Genomic DNA, 26,735 nt, shown 5'->3' on the forward strand with positions numbered 1-26,735 from the left:
CCCTTTCTCTTGTTTTCCTGAGGGGGAAACTGAGGCCCAAAGACACAGACAATTGAGTGCATAGAACAGAACAGAACCAGGGCTCTGGAGTCTGCACCCAACCTCCCAGAGAGAGAAGCAGAGAGACTGTTCCCTCTACTCGAGAGGTTGCAGGGCCACGGACATCGGAAAAAGTAGTCAGCCATGGAACCCAGGGCACCTGGGGGGACCCTCGAGGGGAAAGGCAATCCCCAAGCCCTCCAGGTGAAACCTGTCCAGAGTTCAAGAATCATGACTCCAGGGGCCAGGGAAGCGACTGGGGAAAGGACAGGGACGCAGAGGGGACAGCCCTGGAGCCGGCCGCGGCCGCGCAGACGTCCATGCTAATAGCTCTGGGTCGTGTTGACCCCTTGCTACCGAAGGGACGCACGACTCCCTCCCTCACTCTCGGTTGAGAAGCCCTAGGCTGGATCTGTGCCTGGGGTTGGCAGGTGGGTCAAAAGAGAGGAAAATACTGAGCTTCTCAGAGGCATCTGGAGGTCACCACAATAACACGTGCCAGACCCGAGAACCAGGAAGGAGGTGGCTCTTTCCTTCTTCCAGGGATGGAGGGAGGACAGGTGGGCAGCACACAGGACAGGCCTCCGCAGGGAAGCAGGGGGGGAAGCTGGGAGAAGTCCCTGGGGGTGGGGAGGGGGCCTGGCCTGGCCGGAAAGGGTGTCTGTAACTTATACCAGAAGGAAACAGGGGTAGAGCGGAGCTGGGACCAGACCAGCAGGTCTGGGGGTGTTGCCTCACATTTTAATAGAAGAGCCAAAGCATGGGGGGCAAAGAGAGCGAGGGGCAGATAGAGAAGAAACGATCCCGGCCCTGCCATCCGGGAGCAGAGGATGGGATTCTCCTGGAGTGTCCCCATTTCTCTGGGCACAGACAGGGAGTGGAGGGAAGCCAGCAGGGGGAGGGAGAGCAGGTCTGGGAGCCCTGAGCCCAGACAAGCCGGGAGGGAGGGAGGGAGAGGATGGGGCCTCGGCTCCAGAGGCCTGATGTGCCCGCTCTCGCTGGGCTGGGTCCTCTCTGGCCCCAGAGGGAACTCCCTCCGGAGGGATTACGGACCTCTGTGCCAGCAAATCCACTCTCAGGGCTCAGTGCTCATGCCTGAATTCCCCAAATCACTGGCCCCCTCCGGGCCCGCACTTGGGATTTTCCATTTCAGGGATCCGGAAGGTCACATCGCGCTTCCGCTGTCCTTCTCCTCTCGGGTTACAGCTGGAAGGATGGGTAGGACGGGGACAGACACCTTCCGTCCTCGTCCTCGGGCCCCCTCGGCGGACCTTGAAGTTGAGCCTGGGGGACAACAGGCATCGGAGGGAACAGGAAGCGAAAAGCAGATCCCAGTTCAAGGGGAGAGAGGGAGGCAGTTGCAGACACAGCAAGGGGGCGGGTGGCTGCACCTGAGGAGGGACGGCCCTGGGCAGAAGTCCCTGAAGGGTGGCCCACAGGTGGCGGGGTCGCTGGGCAGCGGGGCAGCCGAAGGGCCGTCTTGGCCTGGGCTGCGGGGAGACGAGGGGCCCCCCCTGGGGCTCACGGGGCTCCTGTCCCTCAGTTGCCGGCTCCGAATCCCTTCTCTCTGCCCCGCGCTCCCGGGACGCAAGGTGAGGTGGGAGAGAAAACCGGCCCGAGCCTGCAGACGCGTAGGCCTCAGTCTCACTCCCCCACACTCACCCCTGCTGGCATCTCCCAGGGCTGCCCAGTCCTTCCAAGGGCCTGGCTCCGGTCCCTGCGGCCAGGCCCATACCGGAAAGGACCGTGCCCTCCCTCTGCGCATACGGCTGGGGCCATATACCCAGCACCGGGGCTGGCGTGCGGCCCCCAGGGCGGTGCTGCTCACACATTTGGGGCTCAGACAGAAGAAAGGCTGGACAGGACACCCCGGCTCCAATTCCTGCTCAGACGTCCCTGCCCACCCTCCCCGCCTGGGCGATCACGGAGGCCCTGGGAGCCTACTTCCTTCTCCTCCAGTGCGGGCCTCAGACTCCGGGACACCAGTGCGGTGCGGACGCCCGGTCCCTTGAGCCGCGGTGCCTGTGAAGGGAGCCAGCGGTCAGTTTGGGAGTAAGACGGACAGAGCAGAGATCAGGAAGGACTGGAAAGTAGGAGGCGGGGGTGGGGAGGGGGGCCCGGGCCTGGCTGGGGAGTGGGTTTGGGAGGAGGGCAGAGGTCCGTGGGGATGGGTGGTCCTGAACCAGTTGTTCGGTCAGCGTGGGAAGCAGGGGTGCATGTGTGTGCGTGACTGAGGGGCACGAGCGTGTGGGGCCCCGCGTGTGGGAAAGGGGCCACGTGAACGTAGCACATGGAAATTCCAAAGGAAGAGTCCCAGAGGACGGGAGAGGCCGGCCCTGGTTCGCCTGTGTGGTCAGTCCAGCCCGAGTGCCTGCGTCCCGGCGTGTGCTGATCTCCGGGGTGTGTGAGCGGGAGTGCGTGGTGTACGTGAGAGTCCCTGGGAGAATGTGTGCGTGCACGAGGGGCTGGGGAGGCCACTCGGCTGCAGATGGGCCGTCAAGGTCTCCCAGAAACAGTTTTGTTTCCTAAGTGACTAGCCTCCTGGGGCCTCCAGCCCAGACTTGAAGGTTGTTTCAAGATCATGAAAGAGGGTGGGGGAGGGAGGGGGGAGGGAGGGACACTGGGGAGGCTCTATCACCCCCACCGCCCCTCCTCCGCCCCTCACCCCACTTCTCTGCCCCAGTCCCGATGCGGGCCCAGCTCAGCCGTCCTCCCCCAGCGTCCAGCCCTCTCCGGGGACCTCCCCTGCTCTCCCTCCTCCGTGCCCTGCAAGTCTCCTCCTTCTTCAGGGCCCCGTGCTCTTGTCCCCCACACCAGGCTTGTTCCCCCCCCCCCAGGGCCTTCTTGGGAATGGATGGAATCTTCTCCTTCCAGGGGGAGGCTGGCCTGGGCTGATAGCAGGGACGGGGGACCTGGAAAGGCCCGGGGTGGTCATGGCAAGTGTCCCAGAAAGGTGCCTCTCACCCTCCTTCCTCCCCAGCCCTCTCCCCACCACCCCCGACTTGTAGTGGCCTTGTGGCGGGAAGGTTGGTTGGGCTCAGAGCCACAGAGCACCTGTCTGAGTCCTGCTGCTGCCTCAGTTTCCCTGCTGGACCACAAGGCCGGTGTCGGATCTTCCCTCCGTCTCTCCCTTGATGTCCCCTCCTCTCTTTTCTTCTGGTCTTTCTTCCCAATCTACTCAAAATAGATTCTGCAGTCCTCTTTCTCTGTCTCTCCTTGCCTCTGTTGTCTTTCATCTTTCCCCCAGACGATCTTTATGATCCTTTGTATTGTTAAAAATCCTAAAGAACTCAGAAAACGGAGAAAAGAACACCCAGAAGGTTCCTCTGTCCCTCTGCCTCTGTTCCTGTCCCACCTCCTTCTGCCCTCTGCACTGACGTCTGGGTTTGGACAGCTCCGGGTGCCCGTGCCGGCCCTCCAGAGGCGACCCCACTCTGGCCTTGCTCCTTTATCTGAATAACGAGGAGAGCTGGAAAATCTGAGGTGCCCTCTCCAGCTCTGACGGTCGCCAAATTCCGGGTCCCCTTCTCCTGGGCTCATGGCTCAGCTCAGGTGAACAGGAGAGATTACTTGCAGCGATATCTGTGTGACGACCCTCCACCTGGAGACCCCGGTTCAGAGGGGGAACCGAGGGAGGCAGGTACCCCTATTTTGTGACCCGCAGAAATGAGGGTGATCCCTTTGACTACCGGCACACAGGCAGGGAAGGGCTCAGGGTTGGGCGTGGGCTACCTGGTTTCTTACAAAGAGCCCCCCGTGTGAGGTGGGACTGGGGAGAAGGAGGGAAGGGGAGAAGGAGGGAAGGGCTGGTGGGGACAGGGAGTGTTTGCAGCAACCTGACATTTCTTGGCTGGCATTTGATCAGCAAATACCAGATTAGTCTGTTTCTAGAGATTCTTTGTGCTGGAAAAATATGTTAGGGGTGATGGGGCGCATGGAGTTAATGGGCCTTGCTGAGTTTGGGGGTCAGGGGTCACAGCTGGGCCCTCTAGGGTTCCTGTTTGCCTTTGATTCCATCCGGACAGGGAGGGAGAGGCCCTCCAGCCCCCTGAGGCAGGTTTGCTTTGGCCCGAGATCTGACCCGGCCACTGGCCCAGAGCACCCCGCCTCCCTGCTCCCCCTATCAAGAGGCAGCCTGGCTCGGCCCCCAGCCCCCTCCTTCCTACCTCCTTCTTCCTTTACCAGGGCCCCCTCCGCTTGGCCCAGGATACAACTCTGTTGGTCTGCCTGCCCCCAGTGGTGTTCCGGAGGCCTGGCCAGGACCGGATGCCCTGCAAACATCTGGCACACGGGGCCACCGCCTTGTTCCCACATAAGGCGCCCGCCCTCCTGGGGGCTTCCGGGAGTCCGGCCTCCTCTGTGCCTTGGTTTCTCTGCAAGCCCAGGACACGATCACTCTTGCGCTCCTGCCTGGGTGCTCTCAGCACCCGCTGCCTCTTGGGGGATGTGAGTGGCCCCCAGGACCCCGCCGGTGGCACCTGCTGGCTTTCCGGGCACCGAATCATTCAGACATTCAAGCAACGTTTGCCGAGTGCCGACTGCCTGATGCTGTGCAAGGTGCTGTGCGGAGACTATGCCCGGATACTGTGCCAGCCGAGGCGGACAAGCCTCCCGCCCCCACGGCCCTTCTGCCCAAGTCTCATGCCACCTAGTCACCTTAGTTGGCTCTGCCCAAGGCCAGCCTCTAGCCCTCGGGGACTCCTGTTCGTTTGCTCCAGCTCGGGGTGAACTGGGGTGAGGGCAGAGGCTCGCCACGCAGGACCGGTCCCGCCATTAACTGCTGTGACCTTGGCCTGCCAATACAGTGAGGGGCTGACTGGGTAGGGCTTCTCACCCCGACCCTTGTGTTACTGTCTCCCACCTGGCCCTCTCCCCCAGCGGTCATATTTAAACGGGTCTGAGGGAGGGCCCAGGCATCAGTGTCCTCTAAAAGCTCCCCAGATGATTCCGTGTGCGGCAGGATTGAAAGCCACGGAAGCCGGACTGTCCCTGGGCTCTCTAGCTCGTCAGAGTGACAGCTACTGAGGCACCATATTGCTGCTCCGGCGGTTTCCGTGCGTTACTTAATTGGGTCCTCGTAACGAATCTGTTTTCTGGAGGGGGAAACAGAAACACAAGGACCCTGTGGCGCTTACTCAACTAGGAGAGCTGGGGCTCAAACTCAGGGAGGCTGGTTCCAGAACCTGCACGAGGAACTTCTGGGCTGTCAGGGCGCCGAGAAGGATCCCCGGGATGGCTCGTGCAGAAGCCACTGGTGTATAGGGCGGTGGGAACTCAGAAAAGGGGGAGGGTGCTTCTCAGCCGGCAGAATCAGGAGGCCTTCCGGAGGAGGTGGCCTTCCAGTTGGGCCTTGACTGATAGGGAGGATCTGGCTCAGAGAACCAGACAGAGCACGGGCCGTAGAGGGAACCATGTGGGCGAAGGCGCTGAGGCCTGGAGCACCCGGGGGGCAAAGAAGAAACACGAGAGCCCACACCGGAGATGGGTGGGGGCGTCATTTCCCGGGGGGAGTTCTAAATCCCAGTGTGTCTTAAAAGGCTCTCACGGTAGTAATCACCTGGGGTGCTTGTTAAAAATACAGAAGAACAGGCACATCTCTTGGAAATTCTGACACAGGAGGGCAGTAGGGAGTGGGAATCTGTATTTTTACCACCCAGCAAGTTTGAGACATATCGCTACCAGCAATATGGAGGTGTTTCCAAATTTTGAGCAGGGGCGTAGTGGTCTGGGAAGGCTCACTTGACTGCGGGGTATGTGTGTGTGCGTGGGCGGGGGTGTTACCCTGAAAGGGAGAGACAAGGAGGAGGTTCTGGCAATAATTTAGCCAAGAGGTGGTGAGGGTGTGCGACAAGACAGTGGCAACGACAACGAGGGGAGAGCGCAGATGAGAAAGATCTTGGGGAGGTAGAATTTCGGGATCTGGCGACTGATGGCACGTCACCGTGAGGGAGGAAGGTTGCAGATGGGGGAGGGACGCTGGCACAAAGCTAGCTCAAATCAGGGTCCAGAAGGAAGGCACTTGTTTGGGAGAGACGTCACACATTCGCTCTGGGACATCTAGCTCAGGGGCTGACATCCTCAGCACCAACGCCCTGGGCCCGAGTGCCCACCCGCAGGGGCCTTCACCCCATCACCCTGTCCTGCCAGCTGGCTGGACCCGCACTCTTTTTGCTGCCGCCCCCCCCCCCCCAAACACCAGCTCCCTCGCGGGAGGATGGTCTGTCCCCTGCAGAGGCCGCGGGGCAGTGTGGTCCAGAATGCCTGGACAGGGAATCCTAGAACTTTCGCTCACTGGACAAACTTTCCGCCTCTCTGAGCTTAGGTTTCCTTCACAGCCCTAAGTACAGGGTGGTGTTGAGAATCCAAATGCTCAGTGCCTGGTAGCTTGTTATTTTCTGGCCTTGCTTTTCCGTGTCCTGGCCTCGGGACTGCCGTGCCCTCTTCTGCTGAATCCCATCTCCAGCACCCTTCCCTCCCCAGAGGACAGAACCCGGCCCTTCCCGGTTGCCCACGAAGCCCGCCTGGGTTGTGTCCTGAGGGATGGCAGGTTCGGGCTCTGAGACAGGAGGAGAAGCCTTCCGTCAACCTGTGGATGCAAGTGACCCGGGGAAGGCAAACTCCAGAGGCAGGGGCGGTGCCCTCCGTGGGGGCGATCTGGCCACCCCGGAGGAAGCCCGGGCTTCCCTCTCTCTCACTCACCTACTTGTCCCACATCCCCCCCCCACCCCGCCTCCCCACCCTGCTGGCTCAATTACTTGGCAAATGTCTGGGGCTTCCACTCCTTGTGAGCCACTGTGCTGGGCTCTCCCCCACGGGCAAAGCCAAGGAGAGCCACAGCAGAGGCCTTGAGAAGCTCGAGGCCAAGATGGAGAGGTAGACAGAAACAGGCCCGGAACGGCAAGGCCGGGTGGGAACCGGCATCGCAGAGCAGAGGTGCTGGGAGCAAGGGGAGGGGGGCCCATCGGCAAGGGGACTGTGGGCGCCCCGCTGGCCCATCTGCTTCTTTGTTTTTGTAGTCTTTATTTCTGGGTTTGTTTTCTCTCCGCTTTCCCAACGGAGGGCCTCTGGAAAAAGTTCACCCTTGTTTCGCTTGGACCGGGAAAAGGGCAATTGTCCTCTCTTCAGCCGGGTCCCTGGAGAGTCCAGGTGTGCCTGGCGGAGGAGGCAGGGCCTGGGGGCGGGGGGGAGGAGGAAGAGAGAGAGGGAGACACAGAATCCCAAGCAGGCTCCAGGCTCCGAGCTGTCGGCACAGAGCCCGACGCGGGGCTCGAACTCACAAACCATTAGATCATGACCTGAGTTGAAGTCGGACGCTTAACCGACGCAGCCCCCCCAGGCGCCCCGAAAAGCTACTTCAAAAGGTTGTAGAGGCGAGCCTATACAATACGTGTGCACTGATGCTTGTGTGTAATATGAATAAGTGTGCAGGTTAGGGAAGCAGGAGGGAGAAGAATGTTCCAGGGTCAAAAAGCTTACAGTTGAATCTCAGTGCTGCCATGTAGCTAGGTGACCTTGGGTCACTTACATAACCTCTCGGGGCCTCCTCTCCCATCTGCAAAACAGGCCACGAGAGAGAGCGCTCGCCCTGTGGGGTGCTGGGAGGACTGACCGGAAGACTGAGTGAGGGCAGGGTGCTTAGCGGGGAGCCCCGCACAAAGCAGGTGCACGGGAAGTACTAGCAAACAACTGCTGCCTCCTCCCCATCTCGCTCAGAGCTGGGTGTGCACAAACTCATCAACGACCTGTTCTCCAAATCTGTCCCTTGCTCAACCTCAATGACTCAGAGGCAGCCACCTGGCGCTCACCACCTCCTGTCCCCTGAGGCTCATCTAGAAGACGCAGCCCACAAATCTCTGTCTAGCAAACCGCTGCCTTCTTCTGCCCTTGATCCGCTCCCCACTCCCCCACCCCCAGGCTGCTGAGCGACACATTGCGGGGGCTGCCTCAGCTCTGGGCTACCCTCCACCGGGATGTCTGCGCCATCAGCTGGCTGGGCGAGGGGGAGAGGGAGTCGGGGAGCCTCTGGGGAGGGGGAGGAGCCCAGGCAACCAGCACTCCCGGACTGGGGAGCCAGGGAGGGCGGGCGAGGGGATTCCAGCTCAAAGGGACCCATCCTTGGCATTCGGGAGTGGGTGGCAGCTGGCGCTAATCCTGGGTATAGAAATGGCAGGGCCTCCCTGGGAGTCAGGGCCAGGTCACGCTGAGGCCAGCAGTGGCACTGGGGCCCCTCTGTTCTTGAACAGCTGTCTACACCTTTGGCATAGGGTTTGAGAGCTGGGGAAGGAGTGTGGGCTCAGCCAGGACAAGAGGAAGGTTCAGAGAACGGACACACACACACAGGCTAGTGCAGGAGTCCCTCATGAGGGCGGGGTGCCTGGCTGGGGAGGAAGGAGGGAGAGGGTCCAGTAGGCATGTGCGTGGGTGCGGGAGATGACTCCGGTTTTGCGGGTGTGCACCTGGGTCCCGGCGTGGAAGCCTCTCGTTTCGGTGCGAGCTGGGGCGCAGGGGCGTTTTGGCTCCGGCTCTGTCTTGTCTCTTTGCCTGAGCCTCTCCAGCAAGTCGGCAGAGAGAAGTTTCCCTTTTTGGAGGGTGGGAAAATATGGCTCATCAGGCGGTACGGTCACGGCCTTATAAACACACATAGATCATAGGACATTCCTCTGTGTGACCCTTAGCTCCACCGAGCTGGGATTTGTACACATGAGAGAGAGAGAGAGAGAGAGAGAGAGAGAGAGAGTGTGTGTGTGAGCTAAGGACTACGTGTGTGTGCGAGTGTGTGTGTGTGGCGTTCCCTGTGTCTGACGTCTGCCGGGTATGTGTCTCTGTGTCTTTGATGCATTTGTCACGTCTCCAAGGCGCTGCCTGGGTCCACAGCTGGGTCTGTGCTTGTGAGTGCTGGGTCCACGTTTGCCTTCAAGAAGTCACGTCACGGGGGGTCAGAAGCCCAGGCTCTTCCACACCTCAAACAATCCTAGGCTCAAACCTGCATTTGGACGGTAACCAATCCATTTACCTTGGACGTGGTCCTGCACTTCTGTCCGCCTCAGTTTCCTCCCAGGGATAATAATAGCACTAACCTCCCAAGGTTCTGGCCAGGACTAAGGGAGATTAAATCACGCGCCTGGCACAGGTCAAGACACGTTAACCGGCCAGTCTTTGAGCGTGCCTCTCAGAAGACCACGTCTTCGTAGTTGTGCCCATAATGTGTGACACCTCCGTCGGATTAGAAGTCGTCTGTAAAAAGAAATGTTTTAACGTTTATGTATTTTTGAGAGGCAGAGCATGAACAGGAAAGGGGCAGAGCGAGAGGAAGACGCAGAATCCGAAGCAGGCTCCTCCAGGCTCCGAGCTGTCCGCACAGAGCCCAACACCAGGGGCTCGAAGGCACGAGCTGTGAGATGGTGACCTGGGCCAGAGTCCGACCTTTAATGGACTGAGCCACCCAGGCGCCCCCGGATTAGAAGTCGTTTTAAGGCAGATCACGGATCTTAACTATTTTCTGACGACACTCAGTGCAACCCCTTGTTCGTGGGGTTCGTGGGCAGCAGGTGGTGCCACAGGGATGAGGGCCCCCTCCACGCCCACCGGTGCACCCCTCCCCCGTGTCTCTCTGCAGTCCCAGGCCCCCTCCCTCCTGTCTCCGCCAGCCTTCCTCCTCTCTCCGCTCACAGCTCCACAAGCGTCAGCCAAGGCGCCAGGTGGGCCTGCGTGGCTTTTTAGGGGCCACCCGGGGAGGGTACAGGGGCCCTCTCCCGTCTACAGGGTGTGTCCCTCCCCCGCAGCGCGGGCGCCTGTGTTGTGTGCATGTGTCTGTGCGTCGCTCTGTCGCGGCGTGTGAGTGACGTCTGCCTCGGTACGAAGCTGCTCTGTGTTTTGGCGGGTGCGGGCGTCCGTCTGCCGCGCGACGCGCCCCGGTGCTGGCCTGCTCTCCTCCCCCTCAGCGCTGCCGGTTACATAAGCGGGACTCGGGCCTGGGCCCTGGGCGCCCCCTGCTGGCAGCCTCCGGAACTCCCGGTCCAGGGAGGGGCTCGGGGAAGAAACTGGTTCTGCCCTCTCATAACGCTCACATTGGGGGTGGGCTATTACTTGCTTATGGCCTGTCTCCCTGGCACGACCGTATGTTCCCTGAAGGCAGGCGACCGGGTCTGCCACGCTTGTCACAGCATCTCCGGTGCCCAGTACCAGGCCTGGCCTAGTCAGTGTTTGTTGACTAAGTAAGTGTATAGGGTGCAGAAGCTTGAGAAGGGAGACAGTGGGATGTGGGAAGATTTGGGGCTCTGGGGACAGACAGGCCTGAGCTCATCAGACACTGGCCACTTAAAAGCTGTGTGGCCTTGGCGAAGACGCTTAACCTCTCTGAACCTCCAGTTTCTCATCTGTTAAATGACACCATCTGGCAAAATATGCTGTAAAGACTAGAAACGATACCCGGAGGGGCCTACTGTGTAGGCATCCCATAAACGGCATTGGGACGATCGGATGGGATGGGCAACGTCTCCCAGCTCTCAAGCATCAGGAAGGCAGAGTAAATGCACTCTGCTCCCCCCCAAAAGGGAGAGCGGTTTTCCTTTAAAGCTTCCCTATGCCTTTCCGTTTTCACATAGCTCAGTCCCACCCATGGATGGATTTAGGTGAAATGGATCTGGAGAAATCAGGCTGTGAATATCTCAGAGTGGGAGGAAACAGGCACCTGGGCCAGTCCTGGAAGTCTTGGGAGGGAGGGCTGTCCCTTGCTGAGATCCGCATTCTGCTAAAGAGTTTCTCTGATCTCTGAATGTGGCTTCAACTGAGCACCTCCTCTGAGCCAGGCACTGACTGTATCCAGGGAAGATCTGGTCTGACCTCTGTCACTTCCCCTCTTGGGGCCTCAGTTTCCTCCTCTGTAAAAGGACTGGGAGGGCGTGGGGACTGGGAGGGGCATGGGCTGTGGGGTCACTTCCCAGGGCCGGCTCCTTTGACAGCCTAACGCTTTGCAGACCTGGCTGTCCCTTCTCCTACCTGGCCCCATCCTTCCTGCACCTGCCCATGCCCCACCTGCTCCATGGCTGGGAAGAGACCCTCTTCCCATCCTCCCGCCTCCTGGGCAAGGCCCCACCGTTCCCAGCGCCAGCGGAGTCCAGCTCTCCTCACTGGAGACAGACTCCTTCATGCAATCGCCTCGCTGCTCCTATAAACGCTAAGCAAAACCTCTCTCAGGAAGCGGTTTAAATAATCATTCAGAAACGAAAACTAAACCCCATAAACACCCTATCTCCTATTCCGTGTCATCTGTGCCAAGAACCTCGTGTACATTATGTCAATTAATCGTCACAAAAGCGCCTTGGGGTGGATGTCGTCTCAGTCCAGTGTGCCACCAGGGAAACAGGTTGAAGGACGTTAACCAACTGGACGGGATCCCCAACCAGGAAGTGATGGCGCCCAGACGGCGCACCCTCCTAACCCACTCCCTCTGGTTCTGCCCCGAGGGGGTGGCAAACAGGTCTCCCGCGACCTTGTGAGGCCTCGCTGCGCCCTTCAGCCCCGGCCCTCCGCATTCCGGAACTCCTGGGTCCCGCCCATCCTCACTAGAGCGGGGTTTGCAGCGAGGCCTAACGGCCCACGGCAAGTGATTGGATCCTAAGTGCGTGGCCAGTCACCTGACTGACCCCAAGGCCCCCTCACCCAACTCTCAGGGAAAGGCCGGAAGGTGCGGGGCGGTGGGACGATGCGAGGTAGGGATTTGGCTGAGCCCAAGTGCCGCCCCCTGGTGCCGGCCGGGGGTCGGGGCGGAGCCCGGACCCAGGTAGGCGGGTCGGGCCCGGGTCCCGGCGTCGGGGCGGGGCTGAAGTCGGGGCTGGGGCGGAGCCCGGACCGAGAAGGGCGGAGCGGGGCCGGGGTCAGAAGTCAGGTTAGTTCTGGGACCGGGGTCCGGGAGGCTCTGAGCGGGCCCGGGGTCCGGGGTCTGAGGGGGTCCAGGGTCCGGGCACGGAGCGGAGACGGGACGGGTCCAGGGTCCGGGGTCTGGGAGAGTTCGGGATGAGGGGTTGCGGTGGGGCTGGGACCGAGATCGGGGCGGGGCGGGGCGGGGCTAGGGGCGGGGTGGAGCCCGGGCTCCGGGGCGGGGCCAGGGGCAGGCGGGGTCGGGGCGGGGCTTGGGGCGGGGCGGGGCGGGAATGGTCTCCGCGGAAGGAGGGAAAGCGGTAGGAAGAGGAAGGGGGAGGGAGGGGACTTGGAAGCGCCCGCGCCGCTCGGCTCCGTTGCGTGCACCCGCGCCTCGCTGCTCCGCTTCGTGCCCCCTACCCGGGCATGCGCCCCCGAGCCCCCGTCCACTCAGAGCCCGCGCCGACCCCCGGAGCCTCCCCAAAGCCGGCCGCGCAGGATGGGCGCCCTCGGTCTCTCGCCGCGGCTCCCGCTGCTGCTGCTAATGCTGGGTAAGCCGGCCCCCGCCCCGGCCCCCAACCCTGCCGGCAGGTGCCTGCCACCTGGCGCTCGGCCCGGCCCACCTCCCCAGCGTTTCGGGGCCCCTCGCACCCGTTTACTCCGTCAGGGGCGCCTCGAGCCTCCCCGAGCTCGGCGCCCAGCTGCCCGCCGAGCCAGACCCCCAGCTCTAGGCCCCGGGCTGGGGCCCAGTGAGGACCCACCGAGGTGCCACCCCCAGGCCGCGGGGTCGGCCCCACCTCTCAGTCGGCGTACTCAGGTCCTGGGGTCTCTGCGCCCAAATGCTACGTCTCCCTCCGCCTCACACTGAGCTTCAGGCCCAGCTCTGAGTGCCCTCCCTGCGTGGGCAGTGCTCGCCCGTCTTCGTAATTGCCCGGAGTTGGCTGGAGGCCCAGGGGCCGGTTCTGCCCATAATCTTTGAAGTTCAGTCTCCCCTGATGGTTCCCCTCCGCCCCACTTCATCATCTGATGTTTGGGGCACTTCCGCCTCTTACGCCGTCTCCACGCGGGGCGGGGTCTCTCTTTGCCCACTTTCTCTCTCTCAGGTCGCACTTGACTCTGTAGCCCCCCACCGCTGGTCACACCCCCTTAGTCCCCCCACCTTCCCCGCCTCAGGGGAAAGCAGGCTCCATGGAGACTGATGCTGGGATCTCCAAGCACCCTGCATCCGTGGGGGTGGGTGATCATGGCGAGGTGTTCTGGCCACCGCTGGGTGGATGCATCAGGGCCCTGACAGTGCAGTTGTTTTTGGCCTGAACCGGAGGGTTCCCTTAGGAGCTTGTCTGGGGAGGAGCATGGCTTCCAGACAGGGAGGCTGCCTGTACAGATGTTGGGGAGACCCAAGCCCTTGAAGCAAGAAAGAGCACCGCGTGGGGGTGGCCTTGCCACCCGGATTCAAAGCTGCCATAGTCAAGGCGCAGGCTGACGACGTAGCCCCAGCAGCCTGTTTCCAGACCAGAGCCCCACCGCTGTGCCAAGCAGAGCCTCGCCCCTGGCTGCATAGGTCCCTGGGCCCTGGGGAAACAGAATGAGGCCTCTCCTTGGAGCCCTGGGTGGGAGGCAGGAGGGAGTTGCTGTGGGGCCCGGTTGCCTAGCAGTTGGCCCGTTGTCCCCAGTGGGCAGCGTGGAGTGGAAGGGCCCAGAGGAGGTGGGGAGGGGTGGGGCACAGACTTGGAAGAGCCCGCAGAGATCTGCCCGCCCACTGCGTGCGGGTATTTCCATTCATTCCGAAGATGAGGAAAGCGAAGTGACTTGCCCCAGAGAACACATCTAGTGAGCGCTAGGGCTTGGATTCGAACCCAGATCCGATGGACCCCAAAGCAGGTGTCTGCCCCTCCTCCCCGCTCTGGCCTGGGAAGGGAGCTGCCTGGCAGCTGGTTTCCTAAGGCGGCTGGCTGACTTTCCCATGGGGATCTCCAAGCCTCAGCAGCTGTGGAGCCAGGAAGGTGGGAGGGGGCCCTTCTGAGCAGAGTCTGCCCGGAGGCCCAAAGGTGTCAGCTCAGCTGTCTCCACCGTCGCCTAGATTATGAAATGCCCTAGGGTAGGGCCCTCCTGAGTCACAGGCTCACTCACTGTCAGGATGGAAGCTCTTAGCTCTCCTCCAGTGTGGAAACCAGCTTGGGAGAACAAGGGATGTGTCCATGCAGCTGGGCACGGGGCACGGGGCGCGGGGCTGGGGCCGGGACCCAACCTGCTGAACCCAAGCGACCGCAAGTGCCTCCCTCCTCCCTGGACTCAGCCACAGGAAAGGGCTAAGAGCCCAGCTTCTGGAGGAGCCAGAGAGCAGAGCTTGACCACAAACTTGGTGTTTTTCTCCAGCCTCTGCAGAAAGGCCCTGGGTATGCCCCTGGGAGTGATGGGAATTCTGGTTGGTGAGGTCAGTCTCCCCGGGCCTCTGCTAGGATTTCCCCTTCTTCTTCCCTGGCTTTGTCGCTCTGCAGGGACCTGTGGAAGCCATCTAAGGATAGTAGGATCTTGGTCAAGACATTATACTTCTGCCTGAACTTTTCTCCTGTGTGAAATGGAGGCAGGGGCCTGGCCCAGCCCTCCTTCCTGGAGTTCTGTGATCTTGCCCAGTGGGGCTACGGAAGGACGGATGCAAGGAGAGAAGGAAGAAGCAGATCCCTCCAAGGGCCTCAGGAGTATCTGCTGGGGGCAGCGTAGGGCCTGGAGGTGGGGGCAGCGTGGGGAAGAAGAGAATTTTGGCCTGTCTGAGGAGAGGAAGACACGAAGGGGTGGCCCGAGTTTGCGCCTCCCAACACGGAGGGAACCTTACGTAAATGAATGCACACCGTGTGCAAATGAAGGCTTTTGTTAGGGAGTTGGGAGGGGGGGCTTTGTGCATCCCCTGGGTCAGCCTAGAAGATTGGGGGTGGGGGTGGGGCTGGGGGAGCGATCTTCTGCCCCCGGAGGCCAGGGCAGAGGCTGGTTCTTGCCCCATAGGCCTCAGCTGCCTCGGCAGCCCTGTGGGATGGGAGAAGCAGTGAGCTCATGGCACAGCTGGACGGGGCGGGGAGGGCATTGTGTGGTGAGAACTGACTGGGTCTGTGCCCTGTCCTGCTCGGCCCACTGGCTCCATTGTCTGGAGTCCCCTGGTCCAGGTGACACAGCTGAGGCAACCCGCCCTTCTAAGCAAGATTTTGCCAGCTCCCCTCCAACAAAGGAGAGGGACGTGGGGACTCAGAGTCCCTTAGCTGGAAGGCTCCGCTGACCGGGCCCGGAACGCACGAGAGCGGGGAAATGGGGGAGGGAATCCAGGTACAGCTGGAATCAAGGAACGGAAGCAGATAGGCTTCTTTCTGCCCGTAGGGGCCTTACTTCTGACCCGCCGGAAATGGGGTGTTTCTGGGTCCCGAGGCAAACCCGGGTCTGTGACCAACTCGAGATCCGGGTGTCTTACCTCCCGGCATCCTTTCCCTGGGTCCCAGCTGGGTCCCAGCCTTCCCCAGGTTTCCGGTCCTTCACTGGGCAGGGGTCAAGAGCGGGGCTGGTAGTGGGCGATGCGGTGGGGACCCAGGCATCTCCGGCATCTCCCGTCCTTCCCTACAGGAGCCGAGTGCTTCGCCCGGGAGGTGCTGGTCCCACAGGGGCCCCTGTACCGCGTGGCTGGCACGGCCGTCTCCATCCCCTGCAACGTCAGTGGCTACGAGGGCCCTGCCCAGCAGGACTTCGAGTGGTTCCTCTACAGGCCTGAGGCCCCAGAGGCCGCGCTGGGCATCGTCAGCACCAGGGATGCCCGTTTCTCCTACGCTGTCTTCGGGCCCCGCGTGGCGGCCGGTGAGGTGCAGGTGCAGCGTCTCCAGGGGGACGCCGTGGTGCTCAGGATCGCCCGCCTACAGGCCCAGGATGCTGGCATTTACGAGTGCTACACCCCGTCCACGGACACCCGCTACCTGGGCAGCTACAGCGGCAAGGTGGAGCTGAGAGGTAGCGGCCCTGGGCGGGGGGCGAGGCCCACCCACGCAGAAGGCGCAGCGTCGGGGCCAGGAGGGACCCGTCTAACCACCCCTCAGGTTTTGCAGCTGGGGAAACTGAGGCCCAAAGGGGTTACGGGACTCGCGCAACATCGCCCACAGGCCGGTGGCCGGTCTGGGCCTCTAACCGAGGTCTCTTCGTTCCAGCTGCTGGCTCTTCCTGTTCTATGGAGCTACCTCCGGGGAAAGGGGGAGCCAGTCCCCTCCATTCCCGGGTGGGGGGAGCCTGCTGGGGTGAATAGAGGCCATTCCTGGAGATTCCAGGATCCAGATCTGGGGGCGGAGGGGGAGGAAGTGGAGGTAGGGTAGGAGGAGTGAGGCCACGTGACATTCTTGCTCTCTTATATTTCTTTGTGTTCTGGGAAGGAGGACAGAGCCACTTTTCTGTAGTTCAGACAGGGGTCGGCTCCACACATACGGGTGGGTAGGCGACGGGCTGGGCTATGAACTTTGACAAGTATTTACCGAGCGCCTGTGGGGTGCCCAGCACCGTCCCTGGCACCACTGGGTTGGAGAAGAGATCACCCGGCCCTGTGGGAGCTCACCACGGTCTATTTCAGGAGGCAGGTGGCACACGGGGAACAGCAACGAGGGCCACCGGCTCCCGGCCCTCCCCCACTCCGGCTGTTCTCTCCAGTTCTTCCAGATGCGCTGCAGGTGTCTGCCACCCCCCCGGGGCCCCGAGGCCGCCAGGCCCCCGCTTCACCGCCTCGCCTGACGGTGCACGAGGGGCAGGAGCTGGCGCTGGGCTGCCTGGCGCGGACGAGCACGCAGAAGCACACGCACCTGGCCGTGTCCTTCGGGAGAGCGGTGCCCGAGGCGCCCGTAGGGCGAGCGACGCTGCAGGAAGTCGTGGGGCTCCGGCCCGACCTGGCCGTGGAGGCTGGGGCTCCCTATGCCGAGCGGCTGGCTGCAGGGGAGCTGCGGCTGGGCAAGGAGGGGGCCGAGCGCTACCGCATGGTGGTGGGGGGCGCCCAGGCCGAGGACGCGGGCACCTACCACTGCACGGCTGCCGAGTGGATTCAGGATCCCGACGGCACCTGGGCCCAGATCGCGGAGAAGAGAGCTGTCCTGGCCCACGTGGATGTGCAGACGCTGTGTGAGTGCCACGGGCCCACGGTGGGAGCTGGGGGCTGTGGTGTCGCAGTGGGCCCCGTGGCCGAGGGCGGGCACCGGACGGTCCCTGCCCGACTCCAGGGAGCCCGTCTTCCCCAGTGAGCCGTCCCGTTTGCATCACTTCCCTCCCGTGGTGGGTTTTCTCTGCTCCGAAGTTGGGTGTGGAGATGGGAGGGCCACGGCCAAGGGCCGAGAGTCAGGCCCTGGGTGGGCGCCACGGTCCTACCCTGTGACAGTGCCGCTGTCCAGGAGAGAACTTACAGGTGGGGAGTGGGGAGCTCTGTGCCCCCTGCTGCCTCTGTGACGCCCCTTCCCCGTCCTGTGTTGCAGCCAGCCAGCTGGCAGTGGCTGTGGGGCCCGGGGAACGGCGGATCGGCCCCGGAGAGCCCTTGGAACTGCTGTGCAACGTGTCCGGGGCGCTGCCCCCGCCAGGCCGCCACGCTGCGTACTCTGTGGGCTGGGAGATGGCCCCTGCCGGGGCCCCTGGGCCCGGCCGCCTGGTAGCCCAGCTGGACACAGAGGGTGTGGGCAGCCTGGGTCCCGGCTATGAAGGCCGGCACATCGCCATGGAGAAGGTGGCGTCCAGAACCTACCGGCTCCGGCTGGAGGCCGCCAGGCCAGGTGACGCGGGCACCTACCGCTGCCTGGCCAAGGCTTACGTCCGAGGGTCTGGGGCTCGGCTTCGAGAAGCGGCCAGTGCCCGCTCCCGGCCACTCCCGGTGCACGTGCGGGAGGAAGGTGAGGGGGTGGCTGGGGCCTGGCCAGGGTCCGGGGCTGGTGGGACCTCGTCCTTCTGCTTCTGTGCATCCCCCCCTGCTCCGCCCCGGCTGCTGCCATGCCTCGGTCTCCCCACTTCTCTTCTTCAGGACTGGGGTGTCGCTCGGACAGCAGTCCCGACCCCACACCCCTCTGACCCCACGTCCTCGTCCTCGTCCTGCAGGCGTGGTGCTGGAGGCCGTGGCCTGGCTGGCGGGAGGCACCGTGTACCGTGGGGAGACGGCCTCCTTGCTCTGCAACATCTCTGTGCGCGGTGGCCCCCCGGGGCTGCGCCTGGCTGCCAGCTGGTGGGTGGAGCGACCCGAGGAAGGGGAGCTGAGCCCTGCACCTGCCCGGCTGGTGGGCGGCGTGGGCCAGGACGGCGTGGCAGAGCTGGGCGTCCGGCCTGGAGGAGGCCCGGTCAGCGTGGAGCTGGTGGGGCCCCGCAGCCACCGGCTGAGGCTGCACGACCTGGGGCCCGAGGACGAAGGCGTGTACCACTGCGCCCCCAGCGCCTGGGTGCGGCATGCCGACTACAGCTGGTACCAGGCCGGCAGCGCTCGCTCGGGGCCCGTCACGGTGTACCCCTACACGCACGGTGAGTGACCCCCGCCCGCCCCCCACTTCAGCCGGGGCCCTCGTTCTGCCCCTCCCCTGTGCCCCTCCTGCTCCCGTCCCCCCTTCTCCTGCGTGAAAACCCGCTTTCGTCCCATTCTGGCCCCAGCATCCCCGCTGAACCTGGTCTGGGAGGAGAGGGCAGGGGGCGCCGTCTGGGAATGGAGGAAGGGGGCCCGCGACCCGGCAGCGAGGGCGCTGGGACGCGGGCGTGGCAGGGTAGTGGCACCCCGGGCTGAACAGAGCCGTCCGCTCTCTCCCAGCCCTGGACACCCTGTTTGTGCCCCTGCTGGTGGGTGCTGGGGTCGCCTTAGTCACCGGGGCCACCGTCCTTGGTACCATCACCTGCTGCTTCATGAAGAGGCTTCGAAAACGGTGACCCGTTGCTCCCCAGGTGAGGACAAAGAACCCCCGACCTTGCTGTCTCCCCCCCCCCCCCGCCCCGGCCTCCCCGCCACCGCGTGCTGGGGTGAGTGCCCCTCCCTGGCCCCGCCTGGGGGAGAAGCGGGCACCGGAGGGGGCTCTGTCCTTAGCGCACCCCGCGCTCTCTCCCCCCAGTTCTTGCAGGTGTGGACTGTCTTCCAGCCCAGCTCCAAGAGCACCTCTGGCTGCCTGGCTCCCCTCTCCCTCTGTCCCCCCTTCCTTTAATTTATTTGGCCTCCCCACCCAGAGTGGGGGCCGTGGCCCCCAGCCCCCACTCCTCCCTTCCCGGCTCCCCGCTCTGGCCTTCTGTTGTTGATCTCATGCCCATCCCACGGGGAGACCATCCCCTGTCCTAGAATTCGTTTTTCTAAAAGGTGAATAAACTTGTTTTATAGAACCCAGGGCTGGCGTGCCTTCCTACCCTGGGGCCGAGGGGTGTGGCCAGGCGGTCTGTTGGGGGGCTGATCGCCTATTCTGGACGACTCAGGCCTTCCTTCCCACCATAAACACCATCTGGCCTCTGTGGGCCGAGCCACCCACCCCAGGAGGGGACACCTGGGTCCCATCTGCTGCCCGAGCTGTCAGTGCCCTGCCAATCCCTGTCGGGGCTCCTCCTCGGGGAGGGGAGCACAGAGAGGGGGTGAGTGCACCGAGCCGGGCCCCCTCTCCCAGCCTCCTCCCATGTTGCAGGGTAGGGGCTTCTGATGAGCCCTTTTTTGAGCTCCCCACACCCCTCTGCCTTCTCATTCTTGGTCCTCAGGGTCTCGGACCTGACTCCTCCCATTTTCCCTCCGGGTCTTCCTTATTCTGTCGTGCAGCCCAACAGATGCCCCAGAGCACAGCCCCCTGGGGGGTGGGGAGGACGGCAGCCAGGGGAGGGCCTGTGTCCACAGAGCCCCCCATAATGCCCCCCACAGCCTGCCTGTACCCCCCCAGGCCTTGGCCCATCTCCCTCCCAGCGCCCCAAGGGCCCCTCAAACTTGTCTTTGCTTCAAGAGTCTCCGATCTGAAAATTCTTAGCTGCCCTGCACCTTCAGGGGCACCCAGTTTACCTCTTTTAATGCAGCTGTTTAAACAGTTATCGAGTTTTCTCGACATTAATAGTTTTCTAAGTGTTATTTTTACAGGAGGGGAAACTGAGGCCCAGAGTCCCAGAGCTAATTAGCGACCGTGTTGGGAGTACAGTCCAGGTCTCCTGACTCCCTGCGCCGTGCACGGTGGTGCCCTGAGCGGTCACCGAGTGGCCTGGATACAAACGGCCCGCCCCTCTGGTCCAGACCCCCCCCCCCGCCCGTTTCCCCGAATTAAACCCAGCGACCCTATCCCACACCCCAACCTTTGTCTTGAGGGGACAGCCGAGGCCAGGGCTCAGGGACCTCATCCTTGACCCGTGGTGACCCAGGTGGCCCTGTGACGTGAGGCAGATGTTTCTCTGAGCGGACCCACACCGGCAGCTCCCTCCGACCCCCTTCCCGGCTTTCCGGAGGCACAGGGGCCCACGGGATCCTGCTTCCCGGCCTGGAATGGAACAGACCGGGGTGCTTTCCTCTGAGGGGTTCAGTCTTTTATTAAAGGACAGGAGCAGGGTGTGGCCAGGACCAAGGGGTGGAGGTCACTGCTGGACCGGTGTCGTGGGAGCACACGCTTGCCTGGACAAACACTCCTCTCCCAGGAGGCCAGCCCCAGGTCCCCTCCACCTCCACCCTGTCCCAAGCTGCCCCTGCTCTCCCCTCGCCGTCCTGCTGGGCTGCCCCCGGCGACTCGGATGACACCAGGCAGGGGGTGGAGGTGGGATGGGAATAGCGTTTCCGGGGGCGGCTGGCCCAGCTGGGTGGACAACAGGCCACAGACACATCCGATGTCTGACCTTCTCGCTTCTCCCTCCAACGGTCACCCACGTGCAATCCCGCCTCTTGAGTCAGTTCTACAGGGGATTCAGTCTCGGGCCACTGATGCCCTTTCCCCCCAGCACCCCCCCCCCGCCCCCCGCCGCCCCAGGACTCCTGACGGCTTCGTCTTCCCCGAACGCCATCTCCAGCTTATCACTGCGGTGCTTCCACTGAGAGGTGAGTTCCCGGGCCCAGGGGTAAACGTGTCAGCCTGCATTTCAGGGTCCCTTTTCCCAGTCGTGATAGCCCACCCTTTATATCCAGTCTCCTCCTGCCGCGATCTTCAGTTTTTCCTCAGCTACTCCTCAGCTTCCCTCAGGTTCTCAGCTCAGCTACTCCTCAGCTCAGCTACTCCTCAGCTCAGCTACTCCCCAGCTTCCCTTCAGCTCCCCCTCAGCTATTCCTCACTTTCTTCTCGGCTCCCCCTCAGCTTCTCCACACTTCCCCTTCAGCCCCCCGTCAACCACCCTTCAGCTCCTCCTCAGCTCAAATGCCCTACCTCCTGACGTGACTTCCAAGTCTATGTAGAGCAGTGGTTCTCAAAGTGTGGCCCCCCTACCAGCAGCATCGGCATGACCTGGGAACTTGCTAGAAATGCAAGTTTTTGGTCTCTACCGCACACCTATCGAGGCCGAAACTCCGGGAGCGGGGCCCAGCCGCCTGCGTTTCCACAAGGTCTGCAGGCGACTCTGACGGACACGCCAGTTTGACAAGTGCTGGCTTACTCGTTCTCTGTCGTTCTCTGGGCCTTAGCCCCCAGCTTTCCGATCACCGAACCCTCCCGCCCTCTGCTCCGAGAGACGGTCGGGTTCCGTTTGAGCCACACCTGGTGCGGTTGCCTCAGGGACACCGTGTCCCGAGGACGGGAACCAGGTCTCCGAGCGCCCGCCCCGCCTGTGCTGGGTCAGTGCTCTGTACCCAACGCACACCCGGTGAACCCCACCGGTGGCTCCCGGGTCACCGTGCCCCAGGACAAACTCTGCTTTCCCACGGGCCCCTGTACCCTAGCTCGAGCGAACTCACTTTCTAGATCTCTCCTGGCCCTTCTTCCCCAGAGCGTCCCTCTTCCTCTCCTGCCGCTGCAGTGCTATTTATGAGATCTCGTCCCGCTGTCAGAAAATAGCCGTCCCTGCTCCTCCTTCCCCGGGGCCCTGTCTCCCTGCACGTGGGGGCAAGGTCACTCACACCCGGCCGAGCCACCCCCGCAGCAGCCTTCCGCCCTCCTGCTCCGGTCACAGTGGTGGGGCGGGGCGGGGCGGGCACCCTCGGCCCGGCCCACCTCCGTCCGCCCGGCGTTCTCTCCTCGGGGTCAGCTCGGGCCACCGTGTCCAGCGAGACAGGTGGGCCGCAGCACGGGGAGGCTGGCCGGGGAGGTGAGTGGGGACTAAAACCCAGCCCGCACTCCGCTCCCCAAGCCGTGCCCTCTGGTTCGGGACGGCATCGGTTCCGGAGGGAAAGGGCGCCTTTCCAGAATTCGCACAGAGATGCCCTAGGGCCGAGCAGCGGCCCCGGGCCCGCCACCTGCGTCTGTCCGTCTACCTCCCCGCCGGCGTCCGTCCGTCTGCTCCCGTCTCCCCATCCAGCCCCGCATAGATCCATCCTTCTGTCCATCCATCCACCCGTGAACAGACGTGAGGGCCGAACACACACAGGCTGGCACGTTACCCGTCCCCACCGTCCGTCCTCCCGAAACCAGGCCCCGCGCCGTCCGCTGGATTCTGGGCTTGCCATTCTGAGGGGGCTCTCCGGCCTCAGCGCGTCCCCGGGGGGGCCTTGCCTGCCTCCTCCTCCGCCCGCGCCATCCAGCTCCCAGGTACCGGTGTCTGGCCCTGCCACAGGGGTCTGGAGGAAAACTGGTCACACCTTGGACTCACTCTCCGGGGGCGGCAGGCAGCCGTTCTGCTCCTTGTCCGCGCCAGCCCCTCCGCCCGCGCCCTCCCCGGCCCCCTCCTCCTCCACCTTCTCATCCAGCCGGCTGGGGACGGACCAGTACAGATGGGCGTCTAGGCGGGCGGCGGCCTCGGCCAGCTCCCGGGCGCTGCACGAGGGTGTGGGCACCTCGAAGGTCTGGTGGAAGCTGGCATAGTCCACCTCGTAGAAGCCGTCCTCCAGCGTGAGCACCGACGTGAACCGGTGGCCCCACAGCACCTCGTCCACCAGGTAGGAGCTCCGAGCTTGGCAGGTCATTCCTGCGGGGAGGGACGCGGGTCGCGGCCGGGGCGGGGGAGGGGCGGGGATCCCAGCCCCAGGCTTCCCTCTCCTGCCTCTCATTCCACGACCCTATTCCACACCCTTCTCTCTGTCCCTCCCCACCCCTCTTTGGCCCAGCCCATCTTCTCCCCCTTCTCCACCCCTGTACCCGCCCAGCTCCCCCCTCTTCTGCATCCGCCCTCGCTCTCTGGACCCCCAGCCCACGCTCTCCCCTCCTCCCTGTGGGAGGTGCCCCATCAGAGAAGCTTAACCTTGACACTGACCTCGGGGACCATCTATCCAACTTCCCTCTGCACACAGGCCGTCCCACTGGAGCCCGACGGGGGGCATCGAGCTTCTCCTTCCCACTACCCGGGATGGGGCGCTCACTGCCTCACAAGCGTTGACGCCCCGAACAGGTTGTTTCTAATAAGAGCTAAACTCTGCCGCTGGCCATTTCACACCCCTTCAAGTATCTGAAAACAGGAGCCTCGGGGCCCATCACGTCTTTTCTTCAGGCTGCACATCCCTGGCTCCCTCCATCCTTCCTCATGCGACCTGGCTCCCCCCGATCTTGCCGTCTTGATTGCAAACCTGAATGGCCGAGGGGACCCCTTTCGGCACTTTGAGCGTGATACGTGTCCGGCTGTGGCCCGCGCCACGCATGGAGAGGGCTCACCACCTCTCTCCCGGCCATGAGGCTGTCGCTAATAGGGCCCAAGACTACGTTACATAAGCGTTTTTGGAAGCTGGATCACACTGCTGCAACATTAAGCCTGTGGCCAACTGAAACCCCCGGTTTTTTTTCGCCCCAGCTCTTCAATGCGGTGCTTACATAAGTGATTTTTTTAAAGCCTAAATGTAGAATTTTATATTTATTCCTTTTAAATGTCATCTCGTTGGGCTTTGGCTCATTTTACTTGGCTTTTCAAAAGCGTTTTGAATCCTGACTCTCTCACCCAAAATATTACCGTCGTCTCCAGCTCTGTCTCTCTAGAAACGTCGGACGAGCTCCCCTCCCGATCTCCTCCACGCCACCCTCCCCAGTCCTGCTCGCCCTGGGGCTGTGTCCCGTCTTCCCTGGCGGGTTGGCACACCCACCAGGGCAGGCGACCCTCCCCTAGGGTCTCTCCCCCAGCTCCTGTCCACTTCAGAACAAGGGGGAACGGGAGACGGAACGTTAGCTAGCCAGGGACCGGCTCTCCACATTGCAAGCACTGCCCTGAGACACCTTGGGGACACTGGCATTCTGACTCCTCTGGCGAAGGTGGAATAGGAAGTGTCCAGTGGGGGAGGGGAAGAAGAGGCAGAAGGGACCCTGGGGGGAGAGCGGCTGTGAGGCAGGGAGGGCGCAGCAGGGACCCCTCTCCTTAGGGCTGTTGCTCAGGGCCCGGCAGGCGAGTGACAAGTGGCTGGACAGCAAGGAACGGGACCGGGGTGAGGAGGGGAAGGGGCAAGGGCTAGGGCAAGCATGGCGGGGGGAGGGGATGGTGAGGAAGCCATGGGGGGCACGGGGGCGGAGGGTGGTGCAATAGAGGCTTGGCAGGAAGGGCCAGGAAAGGGGTTTGAGGGCACCAGCCTGGGAAGCCGGCAGAGGCCGCCGCGCAGGCCATACCCCGCAGCCTTCTGCGGTTTTCGTACCCTCCTCCGGCTTCCAGATCTGAGGCCTGGAAGGACCTCATCTGCGCCCCTGCGCTGGCCTCTTCCTACCTGCTCCCAAACCCTTCACTATGTAGGCCTGAGTCGAAGGTCCGGACATCACCCAGGCAGGGGGTGTTGACAGCTCCTTCTGGAAAGGGGCTAGCAATGCTAAGATCATCTAGTTCCTTGGTCAGTGGAAGTCGAGAGTCCTCGGATGGCTGGGGAAACTGAGGCAGAAGTGAGCCCAGCTGTCAGCCTGTTCCGAAGCTCCAGCCCAGGAATAGCTCAAGCCACGGAAGGCCCTCGCCACCAAGTTCAGGGGCCCGGACCCTCTCAGCGATGGAGAAAGCCCTGAAGGTACCCCTTCTTCCACCTTCCAACTCTGGACCACCAAACCCCCCGGGGCCGGGCTACCCCTGCCCTATCCGCTTATTACACCCGCGACTATGGACACCCGTCTCAACCTCTCCTCGCCGGGCAAAGTCCCGTCTGAAAAATGGGCACGGTAAGGAGAACGGGCCCTCCCGGGGTCAGGAGCGTCACCGGGACCAGAGGACCTCGGGGCCGCGCGGGCCACGCAGCAAGTGTGAGCTCCGCGACCGTGCCGCCACCCCCACCCCGCTCCCGGTGACCCCGACCTCGCGGCCCCCCCGGAGGGGGGGGCGGCCCTCCGTCCGGCCCGCCCCCGCACCACCCCCGGTCCCTCCCCGGCCACCCCCCGCGCCTGCGCACCAGTGGCCTCCACCATGCCCTCGAGGATGACGACGATCTCGAAGTCGTCCCTCTCCAGGGCGCGGCGCGACGCCTCCCAGAACGGGCTGGCGGCGTCGATCTCGTGGCTGATGACGAGCGGCGACACGAGGAAGAGGCGGTCGTCGCCCGTGTCGAAGCCCACGCTCAGGTCGGTCTGGTGCAGCGGGATGAACTCGCCCTCCAGCGTCTGGCGCGAGCGGATGAGCTTGGCGCGGATGGAGGCCTCGACGATGTGCGACGAGCGCAGGTCGCCCACGCGGAACATGAGGCACAGGCGCCCGTCGCGCAGCGACACCACGGCGTGCGACGAGAAGACGAGCGTGGCGGCGCGCTTGTTGGGCTGCGAGATCTTGACGAACATGCAGCCCACCATGAAGGCGTTCACCATGGAGCCCAGGATGGCCTGCAGCAGCAGCAGCGCGATGCCCTCGGGGCACTGGTCGGTGATGACGCGGTGCCCGTAGCCGATGGTGGTCTCCGTCTCGATGGAGAACAGGAAGGCGGCCACGAAGCCGTTGAGGTTGTTGACGCACGGCGTCCACGCCGCGTCGCCCAGGTGCTCCAGGTCGCCGCGGCCGTAGGCCACCAGCCACCAGATGGCGCCGAAGAAGAGCCAGGTGAGCGCGTAGGCGAGCACGAAGAAGAGCAGGCTGAGGCGCCACTGCAGGTCGGCCAGCGTGGTGAACAGGTCGGTCAGGTAGCGGCCCGGCTCGCGCACGTTGCCCTGCTGCACGTTGCACCTGCCGTCCTTCTCCACGTAGCGCTGGCGGCCGCGGCGGCGCGGCGGCTCGGGGCCCGGGGAGCGGGGGGCGCCGGCCCGCGCCATGGCGGCGGCCGCAGGGGGCCTGCGGGACGGGAGCGCCGAGCCTCAGCCCCCGCCGGCCGGCTCTAGGGGGCGGGAGGGGGGGGGGCGCCCCGCGGCCCCCGCCCCGCCCCCAGACACAGCCCCAGCCCCGCCCCCAGCCCCAGGCCCGCCCCCAGCCCGGGACGCCCCGCGGCCCCCGCCCCGCCCCCAGGCCCACCCCCAGACACAGCCCCAGCCCCAGGCCCGCCCCCAGCCCGGGACGCCCCGCGGCCCCCGCCCCGCCCCCAGACCCACCCTCAGACACAGCCCCAGCCCCGCCCCCAGCCCCAGCCCCAGCCCCGCCCCCAGCCCGGGGCGCCCCGCGGACCCCGCCCCGCCCCCAGACCCACCCTCAGACACAGCCCCACCCCCAGCCCCGCCCCCAGCCCGGGACGCCCCGCGGCCCCCGCCCCGCCCCCAGACCCGCCCTCAGACACAGCCCCGCCCCGCCCCCAGCCCCAGCCCCGCCCCCAGCCCGGGGCGCCCCGCGGCCCCCACCCTGGGGCGCGGTGGGGGGCTGCCTCACACCCTAAGCCGGTCCACTGCCCTTACCCCCCACCGGGCAAGGACCCCGGCCCC

General features: G+C 63.8%; 2 protein-coding genes across 2 annotated transcripts; one reads left to right on the plus strand and one right to left on the minus strand.

Moving 5' to 3' along the window:
• Window positions 1-12,229: 12,229 nt before the first annotated feature.
• Window positions 12,230-19,236, plus strand: IGSF8 (immunoglobulin superfamily member 8). The gene is made up of 7 exons (XM_047092997.1): window positions 12,230-12,449; window positions 15,505-15,882; window positions 16,567-17,028; window positions 17,376-17,783; window positions 17,986-18,399; window positions 18,680-18,810; window positions 18,975-19,236. Exons 1-6 carry the CDS (start codon window positions 12,398-12,400, stop codon window positions 18,793-18,795), a joined length of 1,830 nt encoding a protein of 609 aa, XP_046948953.1. The 5' UTR covers window positions 12,230-12,397; the 3' UTR covers window positions 18,796-18,810; window positions 18,975-19,236.
• Window positions 19,237-22,585: 3,349 nt separating this feature from the next.
• On the minus strand, window positions 22,586-26,138 carry KCNJ9 (potassium inwardly rectifying channel subfamily J member 9). Its single transcript, XM_047093014.1, has 2 exons — window positions 25,292-26,138; window positions 22,586-22,917 (listed from the first exon to the last, which is right to left on the minus strand). The coding sequence occupies exons 1-2, from the start codon at window positions 26,136-26,138 to the stop codon at window positions 22,586-22,588; spliced, it is 1,179 nt and encodes a 392-aa protein (XP_046948970.1).
• Between the last annotated feature and the right edge of the window lie 597 nt (window positions 26,139-26,735).

The sequence above is a fragment of the Lynx rufus genome, unplaced genomic scaffold, assembly GCF_022079265.1.
Source record: "Lynx rufus isolate CCGP_SWC_20201006 ecotype Redwood Valley unplaced genomic scaffold, mLynRuf1.p SCAF_31, whole genome shotgun sequence".
Taxonomy (NCBI): Eukaryota; Metazoa; Chordata; class Mammalia; order Carnivora; family Felidae; genus Lynx; species Lynx rufus.